This window comes from Heterocephalus glaber, unplaced genomic scaffold (assembly GCF_053883595.1).
Source record: "Heterocephalus glaber isolate CG9 unplaced genomic scaffold, H.glaber_assembly_v1.0 deba00000347, whole genome shotgun sequence".
Lineage (NCBI taxonomy): Eukaryota > Metazoa > Chordata > Mammalia > Rodentia > Bathyergidae > Heterocephalus > Heterocephalus glaber.
The window spans coordinates 17,166,903-17,194,705 of record NW_028258143.1 but is presented as its reverse complement, the minus strand read 5'-3'; the positions used below and the strand labels follow the sequence as shown (position 1 = coordinate 17,194,705).

General features: G+C 31.3%; 1 protein-coding gene across 4 annotated transcripts in view; it reads right to left on the bottom strand.

Moving 5' to 3' along the window:
• Positions 1-27,803, bottom strand: part of Dpp10 (dipeptidyl peptidase like 10) — a 1,332,172-nt gene that overhangs the window by 7,026 nt on the left and 1,297,343 nt on the right. For all 4 annotated transcript variants that reach the window (XM_004836090.4, XM_004836089.3, XM_087197849.1 and 1 more), the window contains 5 exons: positions 19,291-19,485; positions 18,579-18,633; positions 2,476-2,575; positions 2,178-2,236; positions 2,006-2,078 (listed from right to left, as the gene is read on the bottom strand). In XM_004836090.4, coding sequence (XP_004836147.1) covers positions 2,006-2,078; positions 2,178-2,236; positions 2,476-2,575; positions 18,579-18,633; positions 19,291-19,485 — 482 coding nt within the window. The remainder of the gene's footprint in view (positions 1-2,005; positions 2,079-2,177; positions 2,237-2,475; positions 2,576-18,578; positions 18,634-19,290; positions 19,486-27,803) is intronic.

Genomic DNA, 27,803 nt, shown 5'->3' with positions numbered 1-27,803 from the left:
AATATTTTTAAAATATGCCCAAGATATTTTTCAAAATCTTCCTATTACACTTAATGGGAAAATTATCATACTAACTTTAAATAAGTACAAATTGCTTAATAAATGTAAGATAATAGGAATGCTAATTAATAGACCAATGAGTGAGATAAAATAATCCCTGATACAGCACATTTGTTTATTGTAGGAAAAGGAGATTAAAAATAACCTATAATTTCTTCATATAATTACAGCTAAAAAGATGAATGTACAAACTGGGCATGGTAGTGCATGCTTGTATCTCAGCACTCAGGAGACTGAGGCCAGAGAATTATAGCCAGTTCAAGGCCATCCTGGGCTACATAATAAATTCAAAATCAGCCAGAACTACACAGCAAGACTCTATCTGAACTGCCCCCTACCCCTTCCAAAAAATGTACAAATAAATTTTCCATTTGAATATTTTTCTGCTTCATTTCTGGAGTACAGTTTATTGGCATTTTCCATTTGTCTCCTGCCTAGGACCAAATATGGACATTAAGCTCATTGGCTGTGTGAATTGATTCATAATTTTTAAAGATAATAAGGGTAGAATTATAATGTCATTGTAACCCAAAAGCCCCTGTAGGTTGTGTGTGTTTGCATGTGTGTCTGCTTGCTTGTGCATATGTGCAGTTCGATTCCTCTGAAGGAAACAGGCTTCAATTTCTCTATTTTCTCAGGTAGGTGAAACACCAGGCCCAGGAGTGAGTCAGGATCAATATGGTGTACCTTAATATGGCTTTACTGTCTTGTAAGTTGAAAGAATGCTAATATAGTGTAGGGTGGTGGCAAGAGGCAAAATAATTTACCTTTCAGTATAACTGATTCACATGACTGAGCTGCAGTGTGCAATGAATAAGAACTTCAGTACCTGCACTAAAACCTCCTTCTACTAACAATTAGGTGCTTTTTCTACTATTTACTTCTCCAATCTGATAAATAAGAAAAGAGTAATAAATAAGAATATAGTAATATCTACTGTACAGTATTTTTGTGCAGAACAAATAATCCTATTTTCTGACACAGAATTATTAAGTACTAATTCTGTATATATGTAAGGTCTTAACAGTTTAAGAGAGAATTCTAATTTCCTTCAAAAGCACTGTCATCTTTCATCATGTTTTACCCTAAACTGGTATTGTTGTAATTAAATATTTTTATAAAGAGTTTTCATTTATAACAGTTTTCAATTTTCAGAAAATTTCCCAAGAGACTACAAATAGTTTCTGCATATACCTCTCCCAGTTTTTTCTTTTGTTAACAGCTTACATTATTATGGGACTCTTTCAGTTCACTTGCCAAGTAGCCCTGGATAAATGTCTTTCTTGAAATTGATTTTTTCAACCATGACTATAAATGCTCAATCTTCTATTGTAAGGTATCACATAGGATAATGAAAATGTACATTCTTTGAGCCCTAAAAGGTTTATGTGAGTGTAGTTATTTATTACTAGTAATATCAATCATGTCCATCTCCCACGTGTAAAGTAATGAAAAATGATAGATGATATGAATATGACTTGAAAAAAAATTTCACTTTAATTTTATTTAAGGGAGTAACCTCACCAGAATTTCAGTTTGATACTTGGATGTTTTTGCTGACTTTGTTTTGCAAGTGGGTTTCCAGTTTAGGTGTATTGAATAGCTCTACAGCCATGGTCACTAAATACTGATAAACATTCTGTTCCTCAGTCACATTAAACACAGTATGGTTAAAAAAGGACCAGGAGTGTTATGTTCAACAGCACAGGTAGGCTATTCTCATTATCACAGGGAAAATCTTAGTGGATGATGCCATTTGAAGATGATCATTTCCCCTCAGCCCTGAATTTTTTCTTCCTACTTCCTATCATCCATCTGGTTCTTTGGGCCACTTTCTGCCCTCTTCTTCAGCAGCTGTACAGGGATCCCCATTTGCAGTCCTAAAATGTATCCTTGTATAAAAGGTCAGATCTCATCAAATAGCAGCAGCAAATAAAAAACTTACTGTCAGCAGTTCCATGAATTATTAATATATTTTCTTCTTTTAAGCCATGTATATTATGCAGCACACTGGATGCCTATAAAGACAAACACAAATATTTGTATCTAAAGACCTATCTCAAAAAGCAATTTGACTTCATAAAAGTGCTCTTCTTTGTCATTTTTAAATTAGTTACCTGGTAAGTGCTTTCTTCCTTGGTTGGCATGCCAAGGTATCTTTCAGAGAAAGCAGAAGCTGTGGACCAAGAGAACAGAAATTCAAACTAAACTTAAAACACAGTACATTTTATTATTTATTTCTACATTTCAAATTTCATTATCAGGCTCGAGTGAGAGCAATTGAATCAGCAGCGATAATTCAAAACAGGCTTTAATAACACACGATAAATGAGCTCAGTTGAGCTTTTCTTCATCGGGATTTTGTTTTCTACAAATCAATAACTTGTATTAGGTCAGTTTGTAGGACATACTCACCATACAACTTCATGTCTGTGATGGGTGCAACCACTGATCCACATTTAAAAAGCTTTTCATCTGACTTTAAGATCATTGATGCAATGTATCCACCATACCCCTGGCAAAAAACAAACAAGACAAAACAACTTTCTGGAGATATTTTTAGCTTCTGATCACTGATTGATAATGTACAATCAGAATTTCTCATATGTCAGACTTGAAAAAAGAGTGCACGGCAATCACTGTGCAGATAAAGATTTTGAGTAGTTGCTTAAATTTACATATAAGAAGTTCTTTTAAAAACTTTACTAATATATATAAAATTACTTATATATCACTAAATGTCAAATATTTGTTCAGTGATTCTGTACTGTACAACTAGGAACCGCTCCAAATAATTTGTAACTAGGAAAATAAAGCATTTTTAAATCACACATCATTTTAAGAAAATTTAGTGTAACTATTTTTAATAAAATACATAAATAGCGTTGATGTTTATGTAGAATTAGCAAAGAGAATAAAATATTTAAAACATCATCACAAATATAGATTCTGCTTTTAGTTACTGATGGAGTTTAGCAAACATAACCCAAATTATGAATGTAGGAGTCCAGAATCTGTCACCTCAAATATGGATTTCCTGCATAAGGATTATTTTTAGTGGATTATCTTGAGAACTGTCACACATAGCAGCAGTTTCAAAAACAGTGCTAGAGGTTGCCCTTTTGTGGGAGAAATTTGTATTAACAAAGACATTTTCATTTTGTAAGGATATCTCCTTTTTGTAGCAGGAAGAGAGGGATGGTTATATCACTAGCATTTATCAGCTAGAGAAAGTACTAATTTAAATCTGCATAACTTCTGTTTTATGGTGCATTTACTGGAAATCTCTCCTACTTGAGTCCTTCCTCATCCCCTTTTCCTATGTTTTAGAAAGAAGCAATTTAAACCTGCAGTCTAAGACAACACTTTGATATCAACTCTTGAGATTTGACATTTGTCTATCTTTATGTGCAGGGAAGCATACTGTTTGTACACTTCTGTTTTTCCCTTAGGGATTTTACCTTTGCTACAGACAGTCCTACTGAAGAACACATGATGAATAGAGGAGAAAATTACTTTTCCATCCACTACATTCCAGACAACCAAATATTAAAAGATATGGGAGGGCCAGGGATTTTGCTCAGTGGTTACACCGCCTGCCTTGCAAGTGCAAGGACCTGAGTTTGATCCCTGGTACAAAAAAAAAAAAAGGGGGATATAATGAATAGTGTTTCTAGTTAGATGACTTGGATTATTGTTTGAATTTAATTTTTTAAAATTATGTTAAAAGATTTTGAACTGATAGAAAAAAACATTCTTAAAAACTAAATCAAGTTGTTCAGTTTTCTTTTGCAACTGGTATCTGACCAGTAAAGCTTCAGAGGTCATTTTAATAATTTACAGAAATGCTATACTAAAGGAATGCTAGTACTGAGTTTTATATTTTAGAAATCAATCTTTATCTGTACTCTGAATAATGTTCTTTATGCTGCTAGATACCAGAATATCTTGGGAAATATTAAAAGACACAAATACTCAGGACTTAACCCCTGAAATTCTGATGCAATTAGTCAGGATACATCTAATTTTGAAAGATTTTTGGATGTCTCAATGTCATTGGGTTTCATGGGGATCTGTTATTGTCACTTAACTTTTGAAGGAAAATATACTTTCCTTATGTTTATCTGGAGTATCTTTTAAAAATTAGCATATGAGCTTCTCTAATGAAGTCAGACACCACTGATATGGTGGAGCAACATATGTTATTCTGGCCCTGGAATATTTAGCAAGTATTCAGAAGGTTGAGTGAAGCTTTTCCAAAAATTATGCATTAAAGGACAGAATACCATCCTTCATGGATTTTAATTACCACAAAGTAGATTTGCTCAGTCTCATGGAGAAACAGCAAGAGTCATAGATAAGCAAAATTTGGAATTAGTATATTATTACTTAACAAAAAAATAAATGGGTAAAGAAAAGCAAGAAAATAAATGACTTTATAAGGCATAGAAAGGGAAAATCCTTGAAACTTTGTCCCTAGAAGGAGCATTTCCAGTGTATTGTTTCTTGCTTTCGTTTATGGAGATAAGAGCAGAATGTTGCAGCTAGGAGGTTTCAAATATTTCCCTCAGGAGTTACTTTTTCCTAGAGTGTGCAATGCACCTGCACTCTTAGCTGATGCATGTATCTTTTCTGGTCTGAACTCCATAATGGGCAAACCTACTTTCAAATGATAATCATCTGGCTGCTTATGTAACCTCACTATCTTGAGAGAATAACTGAACATCATAATCATAAAAATGTAGTCTGCAGAACTGTATATCACATTTGAATATCTAAGATAATAAGTTGGTATTGTGTGTTTTTATTTGGTTTTTACTTCAGTTTCATAAATATTTCAGATCCTGATTATCTCCAGGAAATAAGAAGAGTGGCTTGCAAAGGAGGGACATACCCTAGAATAATGCTTCTAAACTTGAAAACTCATTCACTGGCTTAAAAAGACATGAATAGACCAGCTAGGGTGGTAGAGAAATCAGAAATAAATCTCAACATATTCAGTCAACTACTTTTCCATAAGGGAATGAAGAAGAAATAATAGGCAATGTTCATTTAATATATAGTGCTGGAAAACTGACAGTCTACGTATTTCCATACATCATACATAATAATCAACTCAAAATGGATAAAAGGCCTACATGAAAGACCTAAAAATGTAAAACCACTAGAAACAAACATAGGGAATAAATTCCTAGGCATTGGCCTTGGCCATGGCTTTTTGGGTATCATGTTGGAAACTCAGGCTACAAGAGTAAAAGTAAATGGGATTACATCAAACTAAGAACCTTTTTGTACAGCAAAGAAAGCAAGCAACAAAGTGAAACTGGAAGAAAATTCATTACAAAAATATTGGCAAGCCATATATTTGATAAAGGTTAATCCTCAAAATTTATGGGAAAAAATTGATAAAAGTCATACAACTCATTTGAAAAATTAGCAGAGGGTCCAGATCCACACTTCTCCAAAGATAACACAAAAATGGACAACAGGCAGAACAAAGTGCTCAACATCAGTAATCATCAGGAAAAGGTAAGTCAAGCCATTATGAGTTATCACTTCCTATAGACTAAGATAACTGTTATCAAAAAAGATAAGAGATAACAAGTATTGGCAAAGGATAAAAAGGAGCCATTGTACACATTTAGTGGGAATGTAACCATATATATCCATTAAGGAATACAGTGTGAAGGTTGCTGAATTAATTAAAAATAGAACTAATATATGACCCAATAACTTTCCTTCTGGGAAATAGCAAAAAGAAATAAAATCATAACCTTGTAAATATATTTGCACTCCTATTTTCATTGCAGCATTATTCCTCAAGATCAAGACATGGAAACAAAGTTTCACATATGAAAAAATAAAGAAATTGGTCCATATGCTCAGTGGAATAGCATTCAGCCTTTAAAAATAGATCTTGGTATTTTCCCCAATGTAGATGAACCTAGAGAACATTACGCTAAACGAAAAGGCATATAAACCATGAACAGAAAGTCAAGGCCTGCATTATCTCTCTTACATGTGGAATCTGAAAAAACAAAGTTAAAATATATAGTGATAGAGAATACAATAGTGATTGTCAGTGGTATACTCAAATATGTACCAGGTTTACACACTTGATACTTCAAAGTATCAGATATATAGGGTGAAAAAAATCTAGATATAGAATGTACAACATGAGGCCTATAGTAAAAAAAAATTATATATATATATATGGGACTTTTGCCAAATGGGTAGATATTATTAGTTGTTTTTGCTACAAACCAAAACTGACAAAAAATGTGAGATGAATGAAATGATCATTTGCTTCAACGTGGTAACTACTTTATTATCTGATGTATTATATAACATCATATTGTACACCTTTAATATGTACAATAAACATTATTTGAGAAAAAAGTTCAATTGGGAACTTTATTGAAATGACGATTCTCTTTCACTAGATTTAGGGTCGGTCCAGGACTTTTCATTTTTCACAAACTCTCAGAGTCTACCTGTCGGACTGATCCATATTTTGAGTAACAAGTTCATAAAGCATAATAATATAATGAAGATCTCCAACAGAAATATCTTCCTTGTTCTTGCTTGCATTCCCTAGACTGGTGGCACATTAGAAAGAAAAACAAAAAAATAAACTCAAAAGACGTCATTAAGAATAGCACCTTTGAAATATTGGTGGTCCTAGTATCCGATTATTTACCCAAAGGCCTGAATTTTAACATCCACTTACTCTTGCAATCTGAACCCTTTTCCCCAGCTGAACTCTGACTTTCATGCTCTGAGAAAATATCGCACAAGACTGGGCCCTCCTTAACTGTCTATTTTCCTTCTAATCTATGTAAGTTTCTGCAGTGGCTATTTTATTTAAAAGACAGCAAAAAATTATGTTATGTAGTTTCTATTAAATGTTAAAGAAAACATGAAATGAAAGAAGATAGAGAAATAGGAAGTAAGGAGAAGTTTTAATAATTTCCCAAATTGTATATTCCATGATTTCAAAAATATTTCAGTATATGTGCTAATTAGTTTCATTTATACTGCCTGGTCATCTTAATTTATTGAAAAGAAAGTTTTGTGCTATTATCTGTTTCTTTTTTGTAAGAGTCTCTTTTGTCTATGACTTGTACTCTAACATTTTGGCCACTCTTTTAAGATTATGGTATACAATGTATTAACTAATGCTATTCTTTAATTTGCTATGAAATTTGGCTTTGTTTTTTCATAGAAGTAAGAAGCCTGTTTTTAAAAATATTTTATTTATTAATATCTTACTTGTATTACATTGAAATAAATTTTTAAAAAAATAATCTGTTAACACTAAACTTGCTGGAAGATAAGTTAGGTAGAACCCTTGAAGACTTTGGCATAGGCAAAGAAAGACTTCATGAACAAAATCTTAGCAGCACAGGAACTAGCACAAAGAATCCATAACTGGGATCTCATCTCATTAAAAAGCTTCTGCACTGAAAGAGAAACCACCAACAGAGCTAAGAGACAACCTAGAATGTGGAAAACAATTTTTATCAGCTGTTCCTCAGACAAAGGATACTATCTAGAATATATAAAGAACTTTAAAAAGTCAGACCTCCAAATTTAAAGACCCAATTCAAAAATGGGCGTCTGAAATGAGCAGATATTTCTCAGACAAAGAAGTAAAAGCAGCAAATAAACATAAGAAAAAATGTTCAACATCACTGATCATTGAGAGATGTAGATAAAAACAACACTGAGATTCCTTCTCACCCCAGAAAGAATGGCTGCTATCAAGAAATTAACCAATAGCAAACGTTGGCAGGGTTGTGGAGAGAAAGGAACCCTTCTCCATTGTTGATGGGAGTGCAGACTGGTGCAACCACTGTGGAAATCAATATGGAGATACCTCAAAAAATTAGAATTAGAGGTCCCATTTGACCCAACTATTCCTCTGCTGGGTATCTTCCCAAAAGAATGAAAAGAATCATACCACAGTGATATATGTGCACCCATGTTTATAGCAGCACAGTTTGTAATAGCTAAAAGTTGGAAACAGCCCAAGTGCCCATCAACTGGAGACTGGATAAAGAAGATGTGTTTGTTTTTTTTTTTATAAAATGGAGTACTACTCAGCCATAAAGAATAAGAAACTAGAGACATTTATAGCTAAGTAGGAGCACATTGAAGCCATCCTCTTAAGTGAAATAAATGGGACACAAGTGTAAATATGGAACAGTTTCTCTGGTGTGAGAAACTGAAAGTGTAAATAAAGACATAAATGAAAAATTGATAACGTTAAGTAGGAAGAAAAGGTCCAAAGGAATAGGGGAAGTGGGAGGGTAGGGGAAAGGAAAGAAGGGAAAGGAAAAAATATGAGAAAAAGAAAAAATGGAAACAAAGTCTTTGTAAATAGGGAAGGGTGGAGGGGTTGAAGGGAGGGCAGGGGAAGGGGGAAAAATAAGAAGCAAGATACATCATGTAAAGGTCCAAGTTCCCAATGATGAATGTAAATGTATTGTATACCTAAAATGTACCAATAAAAGAATTTAAGAATAAAAAAAAGAGTCTGTTGAGAATGCTTGCTGGACAGAATTCCCCTTATGCTTCTGCAGTGAAGGCAAGGGGTATAAATCAATGCTGCTGCATAAGAAGTTGCATTTTACCATTTTTTCAATCTGAAAATTTGAGATTTAATGAGGTTAACTACTCTCTAAGACTTAATGATAGCGAAAGCTGTGGAATAACATTCTTTATCATTTAAAAAGCAAATTGAAAATGCTACTTTAATTTGATTTATTTCAGAGAAATAACATCTATTTTTAAAAGTAAATCAACACTGGAGAAAATTAGAATAAATTAAATTTTAATAGCTCACTTTCCTCTGAACCATTTCATATTTATTCATTAAGCATAAGAGTAGATCATGAGTTTTTGACGAATATGTTTTGGAAAAGGGCAAGAACAAACTATGAGCTCTAGCTAGATATAAAAATTGTGATTTTAATTTTCAGAATAACTCATAACATCAGGCAGGTTTTAAAGCACAGGATCATCATATTGACTCTGTAGTCATTTAGAGGCTGTTTGCCGTTTGATGTGAATCAAAAGTATTCAGTTGTCAGTGGAGGATGCTCTTCCATTGTGCCAACATTTTACTGGTTTCTTAATAATCCGATTTTTTTCTTTCACTTAATTATTTTCTAACTTTCATTTGCCAAGCCCTAACGCAGTACTTAACTTGTCAATACATTTGTGTTATTATTTTAAAACATAATTTAGTGGTCTTAGTAATAGAAATGTTTCCAGAGACTTTTCCTTCTTAAAAAATTGGCATAAGAAACCATATTCAAAAGAGAAAGAATTGAAGAGCAGAGGATGGTGTTGCTGTGCTGTTTCATTTAGGACTTAGGTTTCAAGGGCACATATTATGAGATAATCTTTAAATGGCCTCATTAATATAGTAAAAAGGACACAACATTAGAACTAGAAGATAGAAGATGTTCTTCCTATAAATTTAGACCTGTATAATTTGTTCTGGACCACATCACTTGCAGTGTACAATGAATTAACTTGAAATAAAATTCTCTAAATATTATGAATAATAACAACTTATTGTATTGTATTTATCATTTTAATATGTTGATTTAAGATAATTATTTACATTTTATCAGAAGTGCCATGATCCAAGCCTTATTGTGTTTATAAATACATAATCTTTAGATTATAAATACTAAAACTTTCAAAGCCTGGAAATCACTCAAGTTGGTATTAAATGCAGAAAAGGCCCTGTATCAACTTAAAAGATAAAAAACTACAAAGAATGAATACTTTCCACCATAAATAAAGTTTTAAGAAGCTTCTATAGACACTCATATTTTTAAACTTGCTTATCTTCCCCAGATAGCATGCTCCTTGCCTCCCTTATATGTTTGTGTCTTTACAAAAGCATGATCTCTTGAGTGGAAATTTTCTTGACTTCTGATTTATATTTGCCATCTCATCTCTAATGTTGGGCACTCACTCTGCCGCTCCACTTTATTTTTCTGAATTACACTGTCATCATCTGACATTTTGTATGTTTTACTAATTATTCATTATCTATCCATAGATAGATAATTTTCCATCTATCACTATAAAGTATAAAATCAATGAAAATGACATTTTTCTTATTTCATGACTACTGCAATTCTCACCACTTCTTCAAAAATTGCTGAGAGTATGGTATGCACAAAGCAAATGTTGATTCAGTAAATTCACTTTGTTCACCATTAATGGCGACCTGGTAATCACAATAAGGTCTATATAAAAGAGTTTTTAGTTTTACACTTTTTTCAATTTATTTAAATAATATCTTAAAGAAAATTGCTGAGGAAAATTTGGTTCCAGTTTTCTTATCTTAAATTACCATATAAATTTGCTTAAAAGAATAAAAAATTTTTAAATTATTATATATTAACTTAGGTTAATTTAAGTTCTGAGGCTAATTATTCCAACTAAAGTGGTTCAAACTCTTTAATCATTTATACAAAAATTTTTTAGTATTTAATATGTTTAGTTAAAAACTATGTATGCCATTATTATTAACTTCCTATTATTCTAGCACACCAGTTAGAGAACAAAATATCATCCACATAAAATTTAAAACATACTAGTTGCAAGCAATTCCTGGAAATACAGAAAGGAGATACAGTCTATACACATATTAAAAAGAAGTATAAAAAACCCAACTGGAAGAGAATTTAAAAAGTTAAATGAAAGACACCTACTATACAAGTTGTTTAACTCAAATTAAGACTGCACCTTGTGGAGATTTTTTTTTTCCTTATGGAGATTTAATCCTCCTGTATTATAAAAATAGTCTAATAAAAATTAATTTTAAAATTCCAGCTGAACTCAAAAGATGATCATGTGAAGAGGCAACAAGAGAGCAACTGCCTCTAATCTAGGGAGGGAGGCCTCAGAAGAAGCCAGCCCTCCACCCAGCATCTTGATCTTGAACTTCCACACTTAAGAATAGAATGGAATAAATTTCTTTTGTTTAAGAAAAAAAATTAAGGAAGAATTTGGAAAAGTGGAAATATTAGAAGAAGTGAGTCAAGATTATATTAAAAGAGAAAGGTAGCGAATAGAAAATTGCTTTTAAAATATTAAAATTTATGAAATATTTTATAAGGGAAAACTATGTAAGATTAGCATAAGGGCAGGTAGATTACACAAGAGATAAACCGAGGGATATTTGAGGTGATATATAAATAGGATGCATTAAAGTTTTAAAGATGATGCACTCAATGAGTGGAGATGAAAAGTGGCTGGCTGTGTGAAACTAAGTAAGTAAATTATCACCATGCACTGTGAATGCTTTATTCTTCCTTCTTCCCCACTGAAATCAAATGTTAAAGAGAAAATAAAATAAACTCATTTGATAAAATAGGATCAAGATGTATTATGTTTATACATCAATTCTCTATGACAAGGAAATTTATTATGTATTGCAAACATATACTAATAAGAAGGTTAAGAAGAAAAAAGGAATGAAATATCTATAGAATAAAATTATTAGATGAAATCACTAAATAAAGGATTAGAAAAGATGTTAATAAACAAGTTTTTTCACATACAATGTTAAAATACAATTAACAGGTTAAGGAAATAGTTTTGAAAAATGTGAACAGGGACTATTTTTAATATAACAAAATTTCAAAATGCTAAGAAGAAAAAATATATATCCAAATTCAACATAAAGTAAGTATTAACATATATGAACAATTCAGAAAGATAATTATGAAATTTCTAATAACCAAAATAATAATTTTATGTAGAAATTTCTAATACCATCATGATTGAGTAGTAGAAAGGAGATTCACTTAATTTTTCTTGAAAACTGATTTTTTTAAGTAAAATTACAATATACTTGGAGACTTAGAACATAGATAGCAGAAAATATATGACAATTACAAAAAAGCCAGAAAGGGAAAAATATATCATTGCAAGTTTCTCATACTGCATTTGAAGCAGAATTATATTAGAGGAAAGTAACTGTAATAATGCATACTGTAAATTCTAAAGCAAACATCAAAATAAAGAAGAATTATCAATAATATGCAAATAACAGACAAATTAAATTCTTAAAAATGATCTTTAAATCAGAAAAAATTTAAAAAGAATGAATTAACTAATCAAAACAATTTTGTATAAACACACAAATACATAAAAAGAATAGAATAAAATACAACATTTTAAAAATAATCAAAAGAGAACTTGAGTGGTTATATTATTTCATAAAATAGATTTCAAGGAAAATAAAATAACCACAGTTAAAGAATATAGTTTATTACTCAAGAAGGTTCAATTAACCAAGATAAGATAAATAAAAGCTTTGAGATGGATAAAGAAAAATCTGATAGAACAAAAGAAGGAAAATAGATAATGATGGCCAAAGATTTCAACATTCTGCTTTCATTAATTGACTGGGGAAAAAAGACAGAAAATCAATAAAGTACAGAAAATTTGAATGAAGATATGCAACCAACTTGATCTAACATTTATAATGTATCCTATGAACTGAAATTTAGGTAAACTCTTTAAGGAAGTGGTAAGGTTTGAACAACGGATTGAGAAAATAAAAATAACATATCTGGAGTGAAAGGTGATTTTAGATTAGAACAAGATTCTCAGATAAGCTTAATTTAAATTCCTATTCAACAAGAAAAGCTAATAAAACATAAATAGCCTGACAAGACTTATAGCCTGACTTAGAATGAAACAAGAATGTAAGTAAATACAATATGTTGCTAAGTGATAAAACTGTAAGAGTCTATGATAATGTGTTCCGTGAGTGCACAGGTGGGAAATGTGGTTGCTAGTGAAATTTAATAAGATTTTCATGGAGGAAGAGAAAACTGAATAAGGCTTAATAAGGTACAAGATTATGAAGTAATACAGTATATGGGCATCAGCTGATTTTAGAAAGAAACAAAAGTATGAACAAAGACACTGAAGTAGGAAGATAGAAAGCATACTTAAAAGAGAATTCAATTACATTGCAGAAAACACATTGGAAAAATAAATTATACTAAAACATCCTTAAGACCCATTTTAGTTGATATTTACCATTTTTAGTACAATCATATTCATATGTGGACTACTTAAGGAATATTTGTGATATACTGATATGGAATTGGATATGAAAAGCCTTTTAGGCTAGTTGAAATTTATCTCTTCTATTTTTCCTCAAAATTTCCCACGAAGCTAATGTATTAATTTAAGCACTATTTCCCTAATGTTTTAGAGCCTAACATTTCAATATTTAGAAAACAACAGCATTATCTAAAAATATATATTACTTGGCACAGAAAGCATTTGTTGAAACATTATCATTTTATGCTTTAATCAGTTCTATAGTTTGAGGAAATAGATTAGAATTGCTTTCCAAATTCTGAAAAAGTAAAATTTACACAAAACAAAATATCAACCAGTTCCTTAGAGTTTATAATTTCAATTTTCTGAGGATCAATTGGGGAGATATATTTCAGAATATGTAAGTGAATTTAGTTTTTTCTGGCAAATTCAATCATATAAAATTAGCTACTTAGGTAGCTATTGATCTATATCACTATAAAAACAGACTGAATCGTAGAACCAAAGGAGAAAAGGCAGATCTGGGAAATTCAATCAAACATTGGTGAGTGTAAAGGAAAGAAGTTGTTCAAATATGACAGATTCCTGACTCACTATTATCAATCTTCTTTTCCCAGAGGGAGTATCTCAAATGAATTGCAGCATTCTTCACAGTGAGTGTAGATACCCTGAAGTCTGCTTATAACTAACTAGATATAGTTTAGCCTCATTGATGGCCACAATATGTGTGTGTGAATTCTATCTACAGAATTTGGTTATATAGATAAAGCATTGATCTTTCAACTGAAAAACAGAAAAGAAAAGAAAACAAAATACCTTCCCCTGAAATACCATATACAAAGCAGTGGAAAATAAAGGAACAAACATAAAAAGGAGCACAACCTCTGAGCAACTAAAAATAATTTGTATGTAATGTTGAACAGACATAAAGGTAATGAAACTATAGAGGCCAAATAAAAACTGAAAGCTGAGAGGTAAACAAATCATGAAGACAATGCTCTGCTCACATGATATTGATTTTAGTCTTTGCTGTCAAGACTCCTCCAGAGAATGGGGAGCACAAAGTACAGGATTCTACAGATGGACCTAAAGGAGATCCTGAAAAAAGCTAGACCCAGAAAACCTGTTTAAAGGTGACAAAAATTAAGGATGCTGCACAAAAGCAATCAGTATAAAGGTTTTGTTTTTTCTTGTCCTGAGCCAATAAAAATAAATTGAATTGAAAATTTGAGCCATAAGTCTATACTTAGGTTTTCAGTCCCAGTTCATCACGTACAAATAACAATAAAACAAAACAATACAAAAATATCATTGTATTCCAACCCTCAAAGTATTTCCATAAGTATTCCCCTCAATTGAATTTCAACAAAGATAAGCTTACATACAAATAAATGCACAAGCAAAAAAACAAGCAAACAAACAAAAAACCTGAGCCAACAGAAATGAAAGGCAACAAAAGCAAATTCTCAAGTTATCAAATAAAAATAAACATCTTTTTAAAAATAATTATTTGAAAACATCAAAAGAAGAGACAAAATTCAACTAAATTTCTATGAAAATGAATCCCAATGGCACCTTCAGTGATAAAAAAATACATACATTTTTAAACTGAACATAGAAAAGCAAAATAATCACTTAGAATAAATTTCTGGACTAGAGTATAGATGCAAAAGTGCTAGAAAATTAAATACAGAAAGAAAAATGATTCAATATATGGGAAAGTGTTTATACAATAAAGTGGTAAAAGAAACTTTTAATATTCTTTTAAAAAGAATTTATAGAGAGTGAAGAGTTATGTTAATATTCTAATAGAAATGATGATATTTTTCTAAAACTCACAGAAGACAAAATGCACTTTCAGAGAAACCAACACAGCCTTGTTATTAATAAAAAGATACTCATAATTTTGCATATGTAAAAGAAACTGTAGAATGCAAAAGAAAAAATAAGTTTGAAAATGTTAATATTTCTTAGCTGGCAGTTTTCTGTAGGTGACTTACAGATTCAGCACAATTCACCTAAAAATTGCTTGGGCTATATTTTAGAAATTACAAAGTAGTATTCCAAAACTTATAAAGAAATGCAATGTACTTGTGTGAGACAAAAATTTTTGAAAAGTAGAACAAGGTGGAAAGAATGACCAGAATTTAAGATATATGAGTGAATTTTATTATATCTAAATTAAAAATTTTTTACATGGAAGATACAAGTAATTTTGTGCCTAGAACATGTTTCCTGTGATTTAGTAAATCTTAATATGATAGTGTTACTCTGCTGTGTGGTCTGAATGGTCAATATACCAAATGTGTGTATACACACACACACACATTATATATATATATATATATATATATATATATATATATATATATAAACAAATGAAAAGATGTTGAACGTTATTTTATCACTGAGTCACATATGAAAATAAAACAAATACTTCTATTCACTGATTAGAGTGGCTTAAGTTAAAAAGACCACTGGTATTAAGCATTGATGAGGATGTTGAATGCTTGGGAACACTCCTATGCTGCTGTTGGTAAAATAAAGTGTTATGAATTTTGGAAAAATAGTTTAGCTTTTCCTTTGAAAAGTAAATGCAGACTTCTTATATTATTCAATTATTCTACCCTTAGGTATTTACCAAGAAAAATGAAGCTATATGTCTACAAAAACTTTGTACACAAATGATCACGACAATTCTTCATAGATGCAAAAACTAAAAGCATAAATGTCTATTCATATATGAATGGATAAACAACTTGGTTGATAGTCATGAAGTGACCTACATTTTGGCAAAACTAATGACCAAATCAAAAGATATATTTATACAAAGAAACAAAAGCATAATCAAATCAATCCAAATGAATGGAAGAAAGAAATGAAGAAAAAAGTAAGGCAGACAGTAGGCACATGTACCAAAAACAGTACCATTTAAATATAATCATAGTAAGTACAAATGGATATGATCTTCAATTAAATACAGAAAATATCAAAAAGACAAAAAATAATCATCTTTGACTTTTTCTATTTAAAGGGAACACCTAAACCATGAAGGTATAGTTTGAACATCATAAAGTGTAAATTCCTACATTCAGCAAATACTATTCCAAAGGATTCTGCTTTCATAATTGTTTTGTCTTTTCTGGCTCTGTTGATTGAACTCAAGGCCTAGTGCATGTTAGGCAAGCACACAACTACTGAACTATCTCCCCACTTGGGGATTACAATTTTAGTATCAAAATATCATCTCTATGCAAAACAAATCAACAGAGATAAGTTGGATCAGCACAAACAATAAAAAATTTTATTTATTCATAACTAAAATAATTTTTAATTTGTAGGGCACGAATAATCAGTTTAAAACACACATCAAAAATTAGTCTTATAATGAAAAATTGAATATTTCACCAATATAATCAGATTTTTTATAAACTATACCTTGTTCAGAAATTAAAGACAATATAAATCCTTAATTTTTTGTCCATGGTCATGGACATGTTTGATTAAATGGACACTCATGTAACATCAAAATTTTAGGCACACATAGAAGCATTAAAAATTATGCCCTTCCTATATTGTAAATCAACTGACATTTCAATCTTTCAGTGGCACAGATCAATCATCTTATCAGAATGCAATAATAATCAGTCTTTAAAAGAACAATACCAAAAATAAAAGAGTAAAAGCAATTCATAACCACGCATGTTTATAATCCCACCACTCAAGAGGCTGAGGCAGAAGAGTTGCCAGAAGTGGGAGGCCAGCCTGGGTTACATAGTGATATCCTGTCTCAAAACAAAACAAAACAAAACAAATAAGCCAAAAGCAAAAGAAAACAACAACAAAAAAATCAATTCATAATATAAACAATTCAGAGGAAATAGACTGATTTTGGAAATGAAGAGATACTCATAATAAATGCTGATAACATTACTAGGAGAAAGAACTGCAAGTATTTCAAATGCATGTCATATCCAAATATCCATATCTGAAAGGAAGAGTGATAAAAAATAATAACTTCTGCATTCAACTTAATAACTATCAAATGGATTTAAATAGTAGCAATGACAAGCATAGAAATTAATGAAATAAAAAAGCAATTATTCTAGAAAATATGCTTCCTTTAAAAACAAGGAAGGATGAAGAGAAAGCTTTGTAAATAAGGAAAGGAAGTGGAGTTGAAGGAGGAAGAAGGTTGGGGAAAAAAGAAGAATCAAGATATATGTACAGGTACAAATTTCCTATGATGAATGTGTTCATTATAACTAAAGTGTACCAATAAAATTAATTTTTAAAAAAGAATGGAGGGAAGAGCAATAAAGAGCATGTTTGTTTCCATGAGTGCTACAGTAAAATCAGAAAAGCACTAAGCCATACTGGGAATTAAAATGTGCCACTACTTCCATAAGTAAATAAACATATAAACCAAGATCATCATATACTACCATTTGAAAATACTCTTGAAAACTTACATGAAATGAAAAAAATAAAATTCTTTTCAAGTACTGACTCCAAAACATATAGAAAGATCTTGATAGTCCTTAAAAGGTTAGATAAATTTAAATATTTCAAAAGTTTTTCCAACAAAAAATAATAGCCCAAAATGCTTTTATAATCTAATTAAATTTTTAAACACATTTTTCCAGGCAATAGAAAAAGCAAGAACATTACTTCCACTCATTTTATGAGTTCTGTGCAATTTAATTTAATGCTGAAATAAAACAAAAACAATTTAAAAAAAAATTCAAGGTCTACTACCATACGTCTCAAGGCCAATATTGATCTTGTATATACTTAGGAAGTCAAATGTTTCATTTATAATTCAGTCTCAAATACTAATAATTGTTTAGTTGAAATGGAATAGTATTTCCATTTAAAACAAATTCACTTCTGTTAATACTTGTTTATATCCTATGTCACTCTGCATGTTTAAATCACCAGATCTGACTGTCCTGAGGTTCATTAATCCCAATGCAATGATTGGGGAAACAATGTGAGATTTTGTAATTTTAAACCTGAAGCTTAAAATTTTCATGATGACAGAGTAAAGCCAAAATTTCTTAGCTGATGTGGAGGACATCTAAAGTCGGTACTCAATTTTCCTTTCATTCTTATTGCCCATCAACCTCCAATGTGAATTTAACTGTAGGCGATTTTTAAAATCTCCTGTTCTCCAAACATGTTTTTCTTACTTACACTGAACACTTGCATTAGACTTTCCTCCCTCATCTCTTGAATGATTTTCATCACACAGTTCATGCTCTACTTTCTCTGAGTCATTTTACAACCTTCTAAATCTTCTTTAAATTTTTATGAATTATTGTGTAGCTCAATTGGTGCTTTATCCTTATTGACACATATAGGAAGTGCACCCCTGAAATATGCAAAGTAGCATTTCTACTCTTTACCTTTCCAAAAATGCTTAATCTTTTGGAGTCGATATATGGCTCTTTCAGTAAAAATCTGCAATGAAAAAGAAAAAAAAATAAATGTAGTAATACCTTTTTTAGTTAAATGCATGTATGAATTTATCACACACACACATACAAACACACACATATTAGAAATGCTTTACTGCCTGTAGCTCTATTCATGTTGAAGGACGGAATATTCCCAAACCTTGATACTCAAAGTGACGGTCTACTGGTTTGGTGTCACCTGAGATCTTGTTATAAATGCAAAATCTTTGGCCACATTGCAGGCAGATTGGGTTACCATCTATATTTTAACAATATCCTAGGTGATTTCTATCTAATTTTGTAAAGAACCTACAAGCTTTCTTAGTTAATTTGTGTGATAATAGTAACTGTGATACTTAAAGAATTAAAATTAACTATGCAAGTAAAAGACATTAATTATTATTGTAACCAAGTAATACAGTGGTATATGTCCCTCTCATTTTCATAAATCCAAAATGATAATTTCAGAAGGGGAATATGATCATTCATTTATTATAAATTTGATACATATTTGAAAAATATGCAATAGAACTATATTCTCAAATTAGAAAATTGCCCAGTCACTAAAATAGTAACCTCTGAGTCAGTTAGTAGTATAAGTCATATACCTAGATTCTATCATTATAGAAAACAGACAACAGAAAAATATGCACCCACTTACTTCACAGCTGCTATTTGATCCTTTACTTCTACTGAACCTAGCCTTCGGTGAATTTCCTGTAAAATTTTAAGGCCCTGAAATCCACTTCCTCTGCCATCAAATCTTGCCACAATGACATTATCCATGTCGACAAGGACAGAATCCCAGTCAATATGGAACTTCTCTGTAACCAGTTGGCCTCCTGGTTCTCCATCCCTGTAAATGCCAATGCACTGGATCAAAACAACAACAAATGACAAACTGGTACAAGTTTTAGATTTCATACTTCTTAGTTAGCAAATGTTACAGAAAGGGCCTATATTGGCTTTGTAACTTTTAAAAATTATTTGTAATTAGACATAAAATACCATATTCTTTCATAAAATTTTAAATGAAAAGTTCCCTGAACAAAATAAAAATATGTCTTAAAACTGCACAAGAGAATTTAGTTTAACTCTTTTTCAAAGGGGAGAAATGACAATACATGGCACATTCCATAGACATTTCTAAAGAATAATTGTTAAGTTGATAGGTCTATCTTTATTAGATTTCTCAAGCGTGTTTGAGAAATGTCTTGTAGATGGTTTATAAAGCCTGAAGGATCTTATGGAAAGCAATTTCAATTGTGGAAATTCAGTAATAATTTAATGGAAATGTACAACCCTAAAGGATGTTAGACTCAGAAAGAAATATTGTATTAATATCTCCTTATGATATTTTTCCCTTCATGTTAGAATTCACATTCAGAATTTAAGGAAATAGTGAGAAAAATTCTATCTGAACAATATACCTGACAGAAGGAAACAAAGCAAAGACACACATGATTAAAAAGCTTGAAAGCTAGATGTAAATTATAAAACATGAACTTTCTCTAAAAGGAAAAAGGTGGAACAATTTTAAAATGTCCCATTAAAATGTTGTCTATTATTTTGTTTTCTAGAATATAGTAAGGCCAAAAACAGTAGATTGAAAAGCACACATATATTCTAGGTGCAAACTTAATATAGTTCAAATAGGTCATGGTCCATGTGATAAATTTGTAGAGTATTAGAACACTCAATTCTGAAAAGTTTTCCATTGCTAGTGAAGTGGCAGCTCAGAAATCCCCACCTACTCTACTCTTCAAGGTACAGACAGTGAAGTCTCCTGTCTTTAAGTTTATGAAGGTGTTTATCTAGAAGCACCAATCCAAAAACCAGCCCTCATTATGAAGCTTTTAGGTTACAAGATTTCCTAAAATAAATAACCTATCTCTGCAACAAATAGAAATGATAAGATATAAAAGTTAGGCAAAGGACCAATTAGGCAATAGAGAAAATTCTTGAGTAATTAAAAGTTATTGGTTGATGTCATGGGCTCAATTGTGTTCCCTTAAACTTTATATGATGAGTCCCTGACACTCAATATATCAGAACCTGATTATATTTGAAGATGGGGCTTTTAAACAGGCAAGTAAGATAAAAAGATAAATGATTCTATAAGGGTGAGTCGCAATCAAATCTAGCAGCTGCACTTGTAAGAAGGTGAAATTTGGACACATAAGAGACCTCAGAAGTGCACATGTATAGAGAACTTCTTTCTACATAAAGCGGTGGCAAAAGTGTGACCATCTTCAAGTCAAGGACAAAGGCTTCAGAGGAAATCAACCATGCTAGCACCCTGATCTTAGATTCCAGCCTCCAGAACTGTGGGAAGAAAACTAATTTCTCTAGTTTAAAATAAAATATCAGGTCAGAAGCATTTAACTATGGCAGTCATATCCATCTAATAGAAATTCTTCTGTGGTCCAAGCATTTAAGATCAATTATCTCATTTACTCTATACAACCAAAATTCAATTATCCCTGTGAGGACAAGATTGTCTGTTAATGGCTTATTATATTTGTTTTAAATAAACTATCACGGAAGCTACTTAACCACAACTACCTTTCAATCTTTCCTATATCTAACATTTAACAATGATCTTCATTCATTCTAGATCTACCTTTTCACAGCTTGCAACCTTAGCCTTGAAATTTTTGTATTTCATTGTTATTTTTAAATTTTTCTCAATCTTACCTCTTGATTAGAAAATTGGGACTTACTGTACATATCCATGTGCTCTAAGCTAGAATTTTAATTGCCTCATTAAGAATGAAGTCTGTTTTATTTTCAGTTCCCCAGGTAGTACCAATATTGCTTGTCTAACACTTGAGAACTACCATGAATCACTGTGCTCCGGAGTTACTGTACTTTGAAGCTGGGGTATTTACTGCAAATATAATGATTAATAGAGGACAAATGCCAAAGAATAACTACACCCTTTAATACTACACTTGACCTTAGCCAAAAGGCTGAGAAGTGATATACCCTTTAATACTAAACTGTAAGCATACCAAAGTTTGAGTGTCATCTTTATTCTGAGGATAGGCAAGAAACTGAAGTTCTGAGACTCATGTTATTTATCAGTAACAATGGCAAAAAAATAAACTGTGTCCTCTAAGAATATTTTGGTAAACATTAAGTGGCATAGTGCAGTTAAAAATATTTAATGAAATATAATGACCAAAAAAACTATTACATTTACAGAACATTAAATACTTTTTACTCTTTTATATTAAGCTTAGGCTGAGCATATTCCTTTACAGTTCAGAGTGGAATGGAGGGTTTTTGCTAATTGTGCAAAAATTAAACTGGTCAGTATCTTCAGATAAAACACATTTTTTTATGTTTCCTGATCTATTTTGTCAGAGGGACTCCAATTTCTAGTTGGACTAATGGTATCAGAAGACTTACAGGAATATAAAAATTATAATAAATAGGTCCTATACAGTGATTAGCAGAGGGTTAGCTTTTTTTGGGGGGGGGGGTACCGGGGATCGAACTTGGGTCCTTGCACTTGTGCAGCAGGCGGTGAAACCACTGAGCTAAATCCCCAGCCAGAGTGTTAACTTTTAAGGTAGGACTGTCCTTTAAATCCTGTCAGCACTGCTAAGGTAATGCAAACTCTTTCATTACAATGGAAGATATAACGTTCCAATTTAAATATGATCTATTGTATTATTCATAGCTATTTTGGGAACTTTCAGTTTATCCAAAATGTGTATAAATGAGACATTTTATGGCCGTCAAATTATTATAAAATGCAATATAAATTATTATAAAATGCAATTATATTATAAAATTATAATATAATTATGTTATAAAGTATTATAAAATGAAATATAAATGTAGCAAATATGTCAAAATAATAATTAGTAAATTACTACAAATTTTTAAAAACTGAAACTTTCAACCCCAAATTTATGCTTTTAACATACAGATACAAAAATGAAATTTCATTCCTTTATTCTCTTCTCTTAAGTTGCCATTTTTAAATTCAACCTTATATTTCCAAGGTTTTAGTATTAGAATTCAAAATGGTATCAATATATTATGAACCAAAGATTTTGAACAGATTTCTTCATTTAGTGTGGTGTTCCTTCAGTTTTGGTGATGATATAGGCATAGCTATTTCAAGGTGAGTTTGAAAGAAGATGAATTTTTCTTTTTTCTTTTCTTTTTTTGGTACCAGGGATCAAACTCAGGACCTTGCACTTATGAGGCGGGGCGGAACCACGGAGCTAAATCCCTGGCCTCAAAGAAGATGAATTTTGATGCTAAGCTTTGCCATTATAAAACAGTCCAGGCACTTGTAGGGATGTAATGGTGATGAATTGCATGTAAAATGTTAGGGCAAAAAAATACTGGACTTGTTTTGTAAATAAAGCCGAACAAATAATATTCAGCAAGGTAAGAATAGTAAGGTATTTTGTTGTAGGGCTGACAGAGGGAATGTTCCAATGATCAATTCAATCCCCACATGATAATTGAATACTGCAAATCATGCTTATATTGACCAAGCACAACTATGGGAGCTCAAATTGTATTCTATTTTTTCCCTAAGTATCTTCCTCATTCTTTTTCTATAACATTTGGCTTTTTTCTCTATGTAAGAAATCTCAGGAGATCCATAATAAAAAATATATTTCAAGATTGAGAAATATATTTCAAGATGGGGACATAAAAAATTTTTGGAATTGTGAAAAACAGAACAATCCTATCTGTGTTAGTCTGGGGAAAGGTCACAGCAATATGAACTTGAACTTATCTATTTCCTACTACAGTTAGCATAATTAAATGAAGATTACAATATTGTTGGAAGTAAAAATGTTTAAGGGCAGAATCCTCACCTACTTCAATACTTTCTATGTCAATATGAATGAAGAGTTCAGAAAGAAGTGATATAATAAAATGTAGAAGCATAAAACAAAAATACCCAAGAAATTATTAAAATGACAGGACAATGCATCTCTATGTTACGTAGTACATCCTTTATATTAAAACTGAATTAAAGATATTTGTTCAGATTACATGTTTGATCAGGTGTATTTGGTGGCATTTAAATGAAGAGTTGAATTTAGATTCAGAAGACAAAAGTTTTAGTTCTTGATTTCGCTACTAATTTACTAAGTTAACTTGAATAATTAAATAGTCTTTTTACTTATTGTTTAAGTTATTAAATAATAAATAGTTATTATTACAAATCACAAGAAAAGTACTTTTTAGGGGGGAGAGTTACAATGAGTTCTTGTTATATTGTCCAAGCTGGTCTAGAACTCCCACTCCTCATGCCAGTCTCTAGGATTACAAAGTGCACTACCACACTTGGCTTTGTAGTTTTGATTGACACATGTCATTTGTAAGTACACTGCATTTTATTTTTTATTTTTTATTTTTTTGCATTTTAAACAAGCTTTTCCCATTTCACTATAACTTTGGTTACAATAGGTGAAGGAAAGATTTTTTGATGCAAATGTTTTCCATGACTGTTCTACAACAGCAAAGCAGAATTTAAAATCTGCTTTATTCTAAGTTGTGTATCTCAGTTGATAGACTAGGGTAGTAGAAGCAGGAGATATAAAGGGAATTGTGAGTAGTCCTCTCACTTCTTTGCTGTTTTTAGCCTTAAAATAGGTTGACCCATCTGTATGAGTGTCCTGTGAAGGGAGAATCATTAAGAACAAGGTCTTGAAATTGTTTTCTAGATTCTATAATGAACAACAACAAAAAAAAAATGTGAAAGAAAGGATAAAGAACAGAACAGAAATTTATATGGGGGGGCTGAATCTTTAAAGAGAAATATTGCTTTAAATTTGTAAGGAAAATCAATTGTTCATGCTTCTAATTTTGTTCTCTAGAAGAAAGTTAATTTCATCATAGAATATATAATAAAACAGCTTATGTTTTACATAGGCTGGTAGTAACACATTATTTGTCTTGCTTTAAGTCTGAAATTTTAGAGTTTTATAATAAATGATTTAGTTGCAATTTATCCAGGTGTAAAGGTGAATGAAATGTGTCCTCTTAATATATATATATATATGTTTTCAAGTATGCACACATATTACACATACATTGGCCAAAGGTCTCTTGGACAAATTGTTTTATTTATCTTTATACTATTCTTAAATTTAAGAATTTACTATGATTAAATTGTTCTCATGGATGGGTTTTCCTACATGAAGAATGATAGAATAAGTTTTCTTATATATTTCATTCATGATGTAAGGATTACATCAAATATCAAATAACTTTTTATCAAATAACTTTTTATCAAAATATCAAATAACTTTCTATCAAATAACTTTTTTGACCACATTCTTATCTTCTTATGTGAGGAATATTGTTAATATAATCTTCCAATTTCTGACACCCAGTTCTTACAGTGTAATTTTTTACTAACTGCCTATTCTTCTTTCAGAAAAGTGTTTGTGTGAGTGAGTCTGTTTATGTAGGCACCTAATTTTCTAGTTCCTAAAACATTGTTTCTGGGAGTAACTATGATGAAACAAAACTTCCTACACATATTATGCTAATTATGTTCTCAAATTATATCCATTTCCTATCACTTATATTCAAATACTTGTGTTCAGGGACCTTGTCTACTGTTAAACATTTTAGAAAAATTTCCTGCATTAATTGTATGATGACACTTACAGGGAAGTAAGGGTGTCACTGTGAAAAGGGGTACAGACAAGCAAAACTCAACCGAGCCTGGGCCCACTGACTTTAGAAAAGTAACTTTCCTTCCTAAGTTTTAATACATTTGCTAAGGAGGATGAGAGGTATGACAATAATTAAATGAGAATTTATATATCAGTAATTGAGTGATATTATATATATATATGCATACATCTCTATGTATCAGTCTACATCTACTGTACCTGTCTGTCTCTCAAAAAAGTAAACTTTGGTCACCAAATGTATTCTTTTTCTTTTTTTTTTTTTTTTTGCAAATGTATTCTTCTCTTCATCTATTTGCACAAATACACATGATTTTAAAATCCCCTTGATGTGTCATATCCAAATCTTTGTTGACTTGAGTTAGTTATTTAACAATAATTCCATGTTTGTATGGATGAAAAAGAAACAGTATTCCTTTTAAATCAACGTATGATGCTCAGCATACTATCAAATGAGTGAATGCCAGGGATTTTTGCAATTCTGTCACTCAGATGCTCAAAGTATTTTACAAGCTTCTTGAGAAGTGGATGAGTGCTTTCAATTTCTATCTGTATTGCTAAGATTCAGAATGCTGATAAACTCAGTTTCAGCTTGATTTTCTTTTTTTCTTTTTATGAGTACATGCTTGCAGTGCAGTGATTACATTTACTGTGGGGAGTTCATAAATGCACATACAGCTTGATTTTTTTCCTCCCCATTGCTCCCTGGTCCTTTCCTCACTTGGTCCCCTTCCTGTTTGCTCTATTTCCATTTTATTGAATCCTTTTTTTCATCCCCTCTCCTTCCCCTCTGCTTCGCTCCCCATATCTATTTTTCTTCTTCCTATCTGAAGGATATTTCCTTATTTCCTGTTATTCATTTTTTATGTTTCTCTTTATATTTTCAGTTTTTCATATAAGAGAAACTATGATATTTAAGCTCTGTGTCTGATTTATTTCACTTGATATTATGGTCTCAAGGTGCATCCATTCACTTACAAATGCCTCAAGTTTATCCTTCTTTTCAAATTCTTTTGTTTCTACTTACCATTCTTATGTTGGTAAATTCATTACATTTTAAAGCCACTTAATATCATTGGCTGACTTCTGATGACTCTGAAAAATGCATTGAATCTTTCTTTATCGAGGCTTTTGTATATTTTTAAAAATATGGACTGTATTTATTATTTTACTATTTTCCTGACTTCCATATTTCAAAAGGTATTTTGCATATATAAAACTTTTCCATCTTCCCTGTCTTTCTACTTCTCTCCTTTTCCCCTTCTATTTTTTAATAGACTAGGCTTTCTCAAGCCATAATCAATTATCTGCTAAAGGGTCTATTCTTTGATTTAAAGAGAATTTGATGCCAGTTTGCTATTTCTCTAGAACAGAAGCTAGAGATTATTTCCTTAGGAAGATGCAGAAATTGCATAACTATCGTGACAGCAACGAAAGCAGAGTCCAGTTCTTTATATCAAGTTATTTGTATTGTAACTAGAAGCCAAAAATTGAAAGCTTATCAGTACACAGGTTGAAATGCTGAACAGCATGGATATTAATGAGCCAGCTCTAAAACTCAAAAATGGACTGTTAGTATTATTCACACAAAATTAACTTCAGAATAAACAGCTTAGACAGCAGACGAAAATATCAGAACAAATCCAATAGAAAAGTGCCTCGGGGACATCGCCCAGACAGAAACTGCAATAAAAATGGGTGGAAGCACCAATCTTCTAATCATTTCTGGCATCAAAGTCTTACTACATTAATTCTTGTCCTTTGGCCAATTTCTATCTGAGATAATTTCTAATGGAGTGCATGAGGAAATAGAAGGGAAAAGGGTTGGGAGATTTTTTCTTTTATTTGCTGGGAACAACTACTAAGCTAGAAAAGCACTTAATGGATTTTCTTGCATTTAAGAGAGAGTCACACCTAAATCATCCACAGTTAAATGGAATCTTAACATATTTGTTAAATAGATCAAAGACAACAGAATCTATCCTCATTTTTAGGTGTATATTACTGTAAAGTAAATCTTTTATACAAATCCTTTTTTTTTTTTTTTTTTTTTTTTTTTGGTGCCAGGGATCGAACGCAGGACCTTGTGCTTCTGAGGCAGGCGCGGTGCTACTGAGCTAAATCATCCAGCCTCCCATACAAATCTTGTTCATGATAATGCAAAATGTCCTACATTCTGTCTTTGAAAATATGGAACTATTGTAGAAGAAGATAGAACAAAGTATATGCGTCTCAAAAAAAGAAACAAGTGGGAACTTTCACAACAAACATGCTTACCCATTTTTTTAAGAACTACAATTCTGCATGGGAATGTTGTGAAAATACCGAGACATGCAATACCTAGGATAGGATATATCCCGGGCCTTGCAATAGATTCGTAATATATAAATGAATGGCCAATCGCAAACTCAGGAACCTGCATTTCACTCTAGGTAAGGCATCATGACAACTTCAGTAATGTATTGTTGTCATAAAATATTTAACTTTTTAA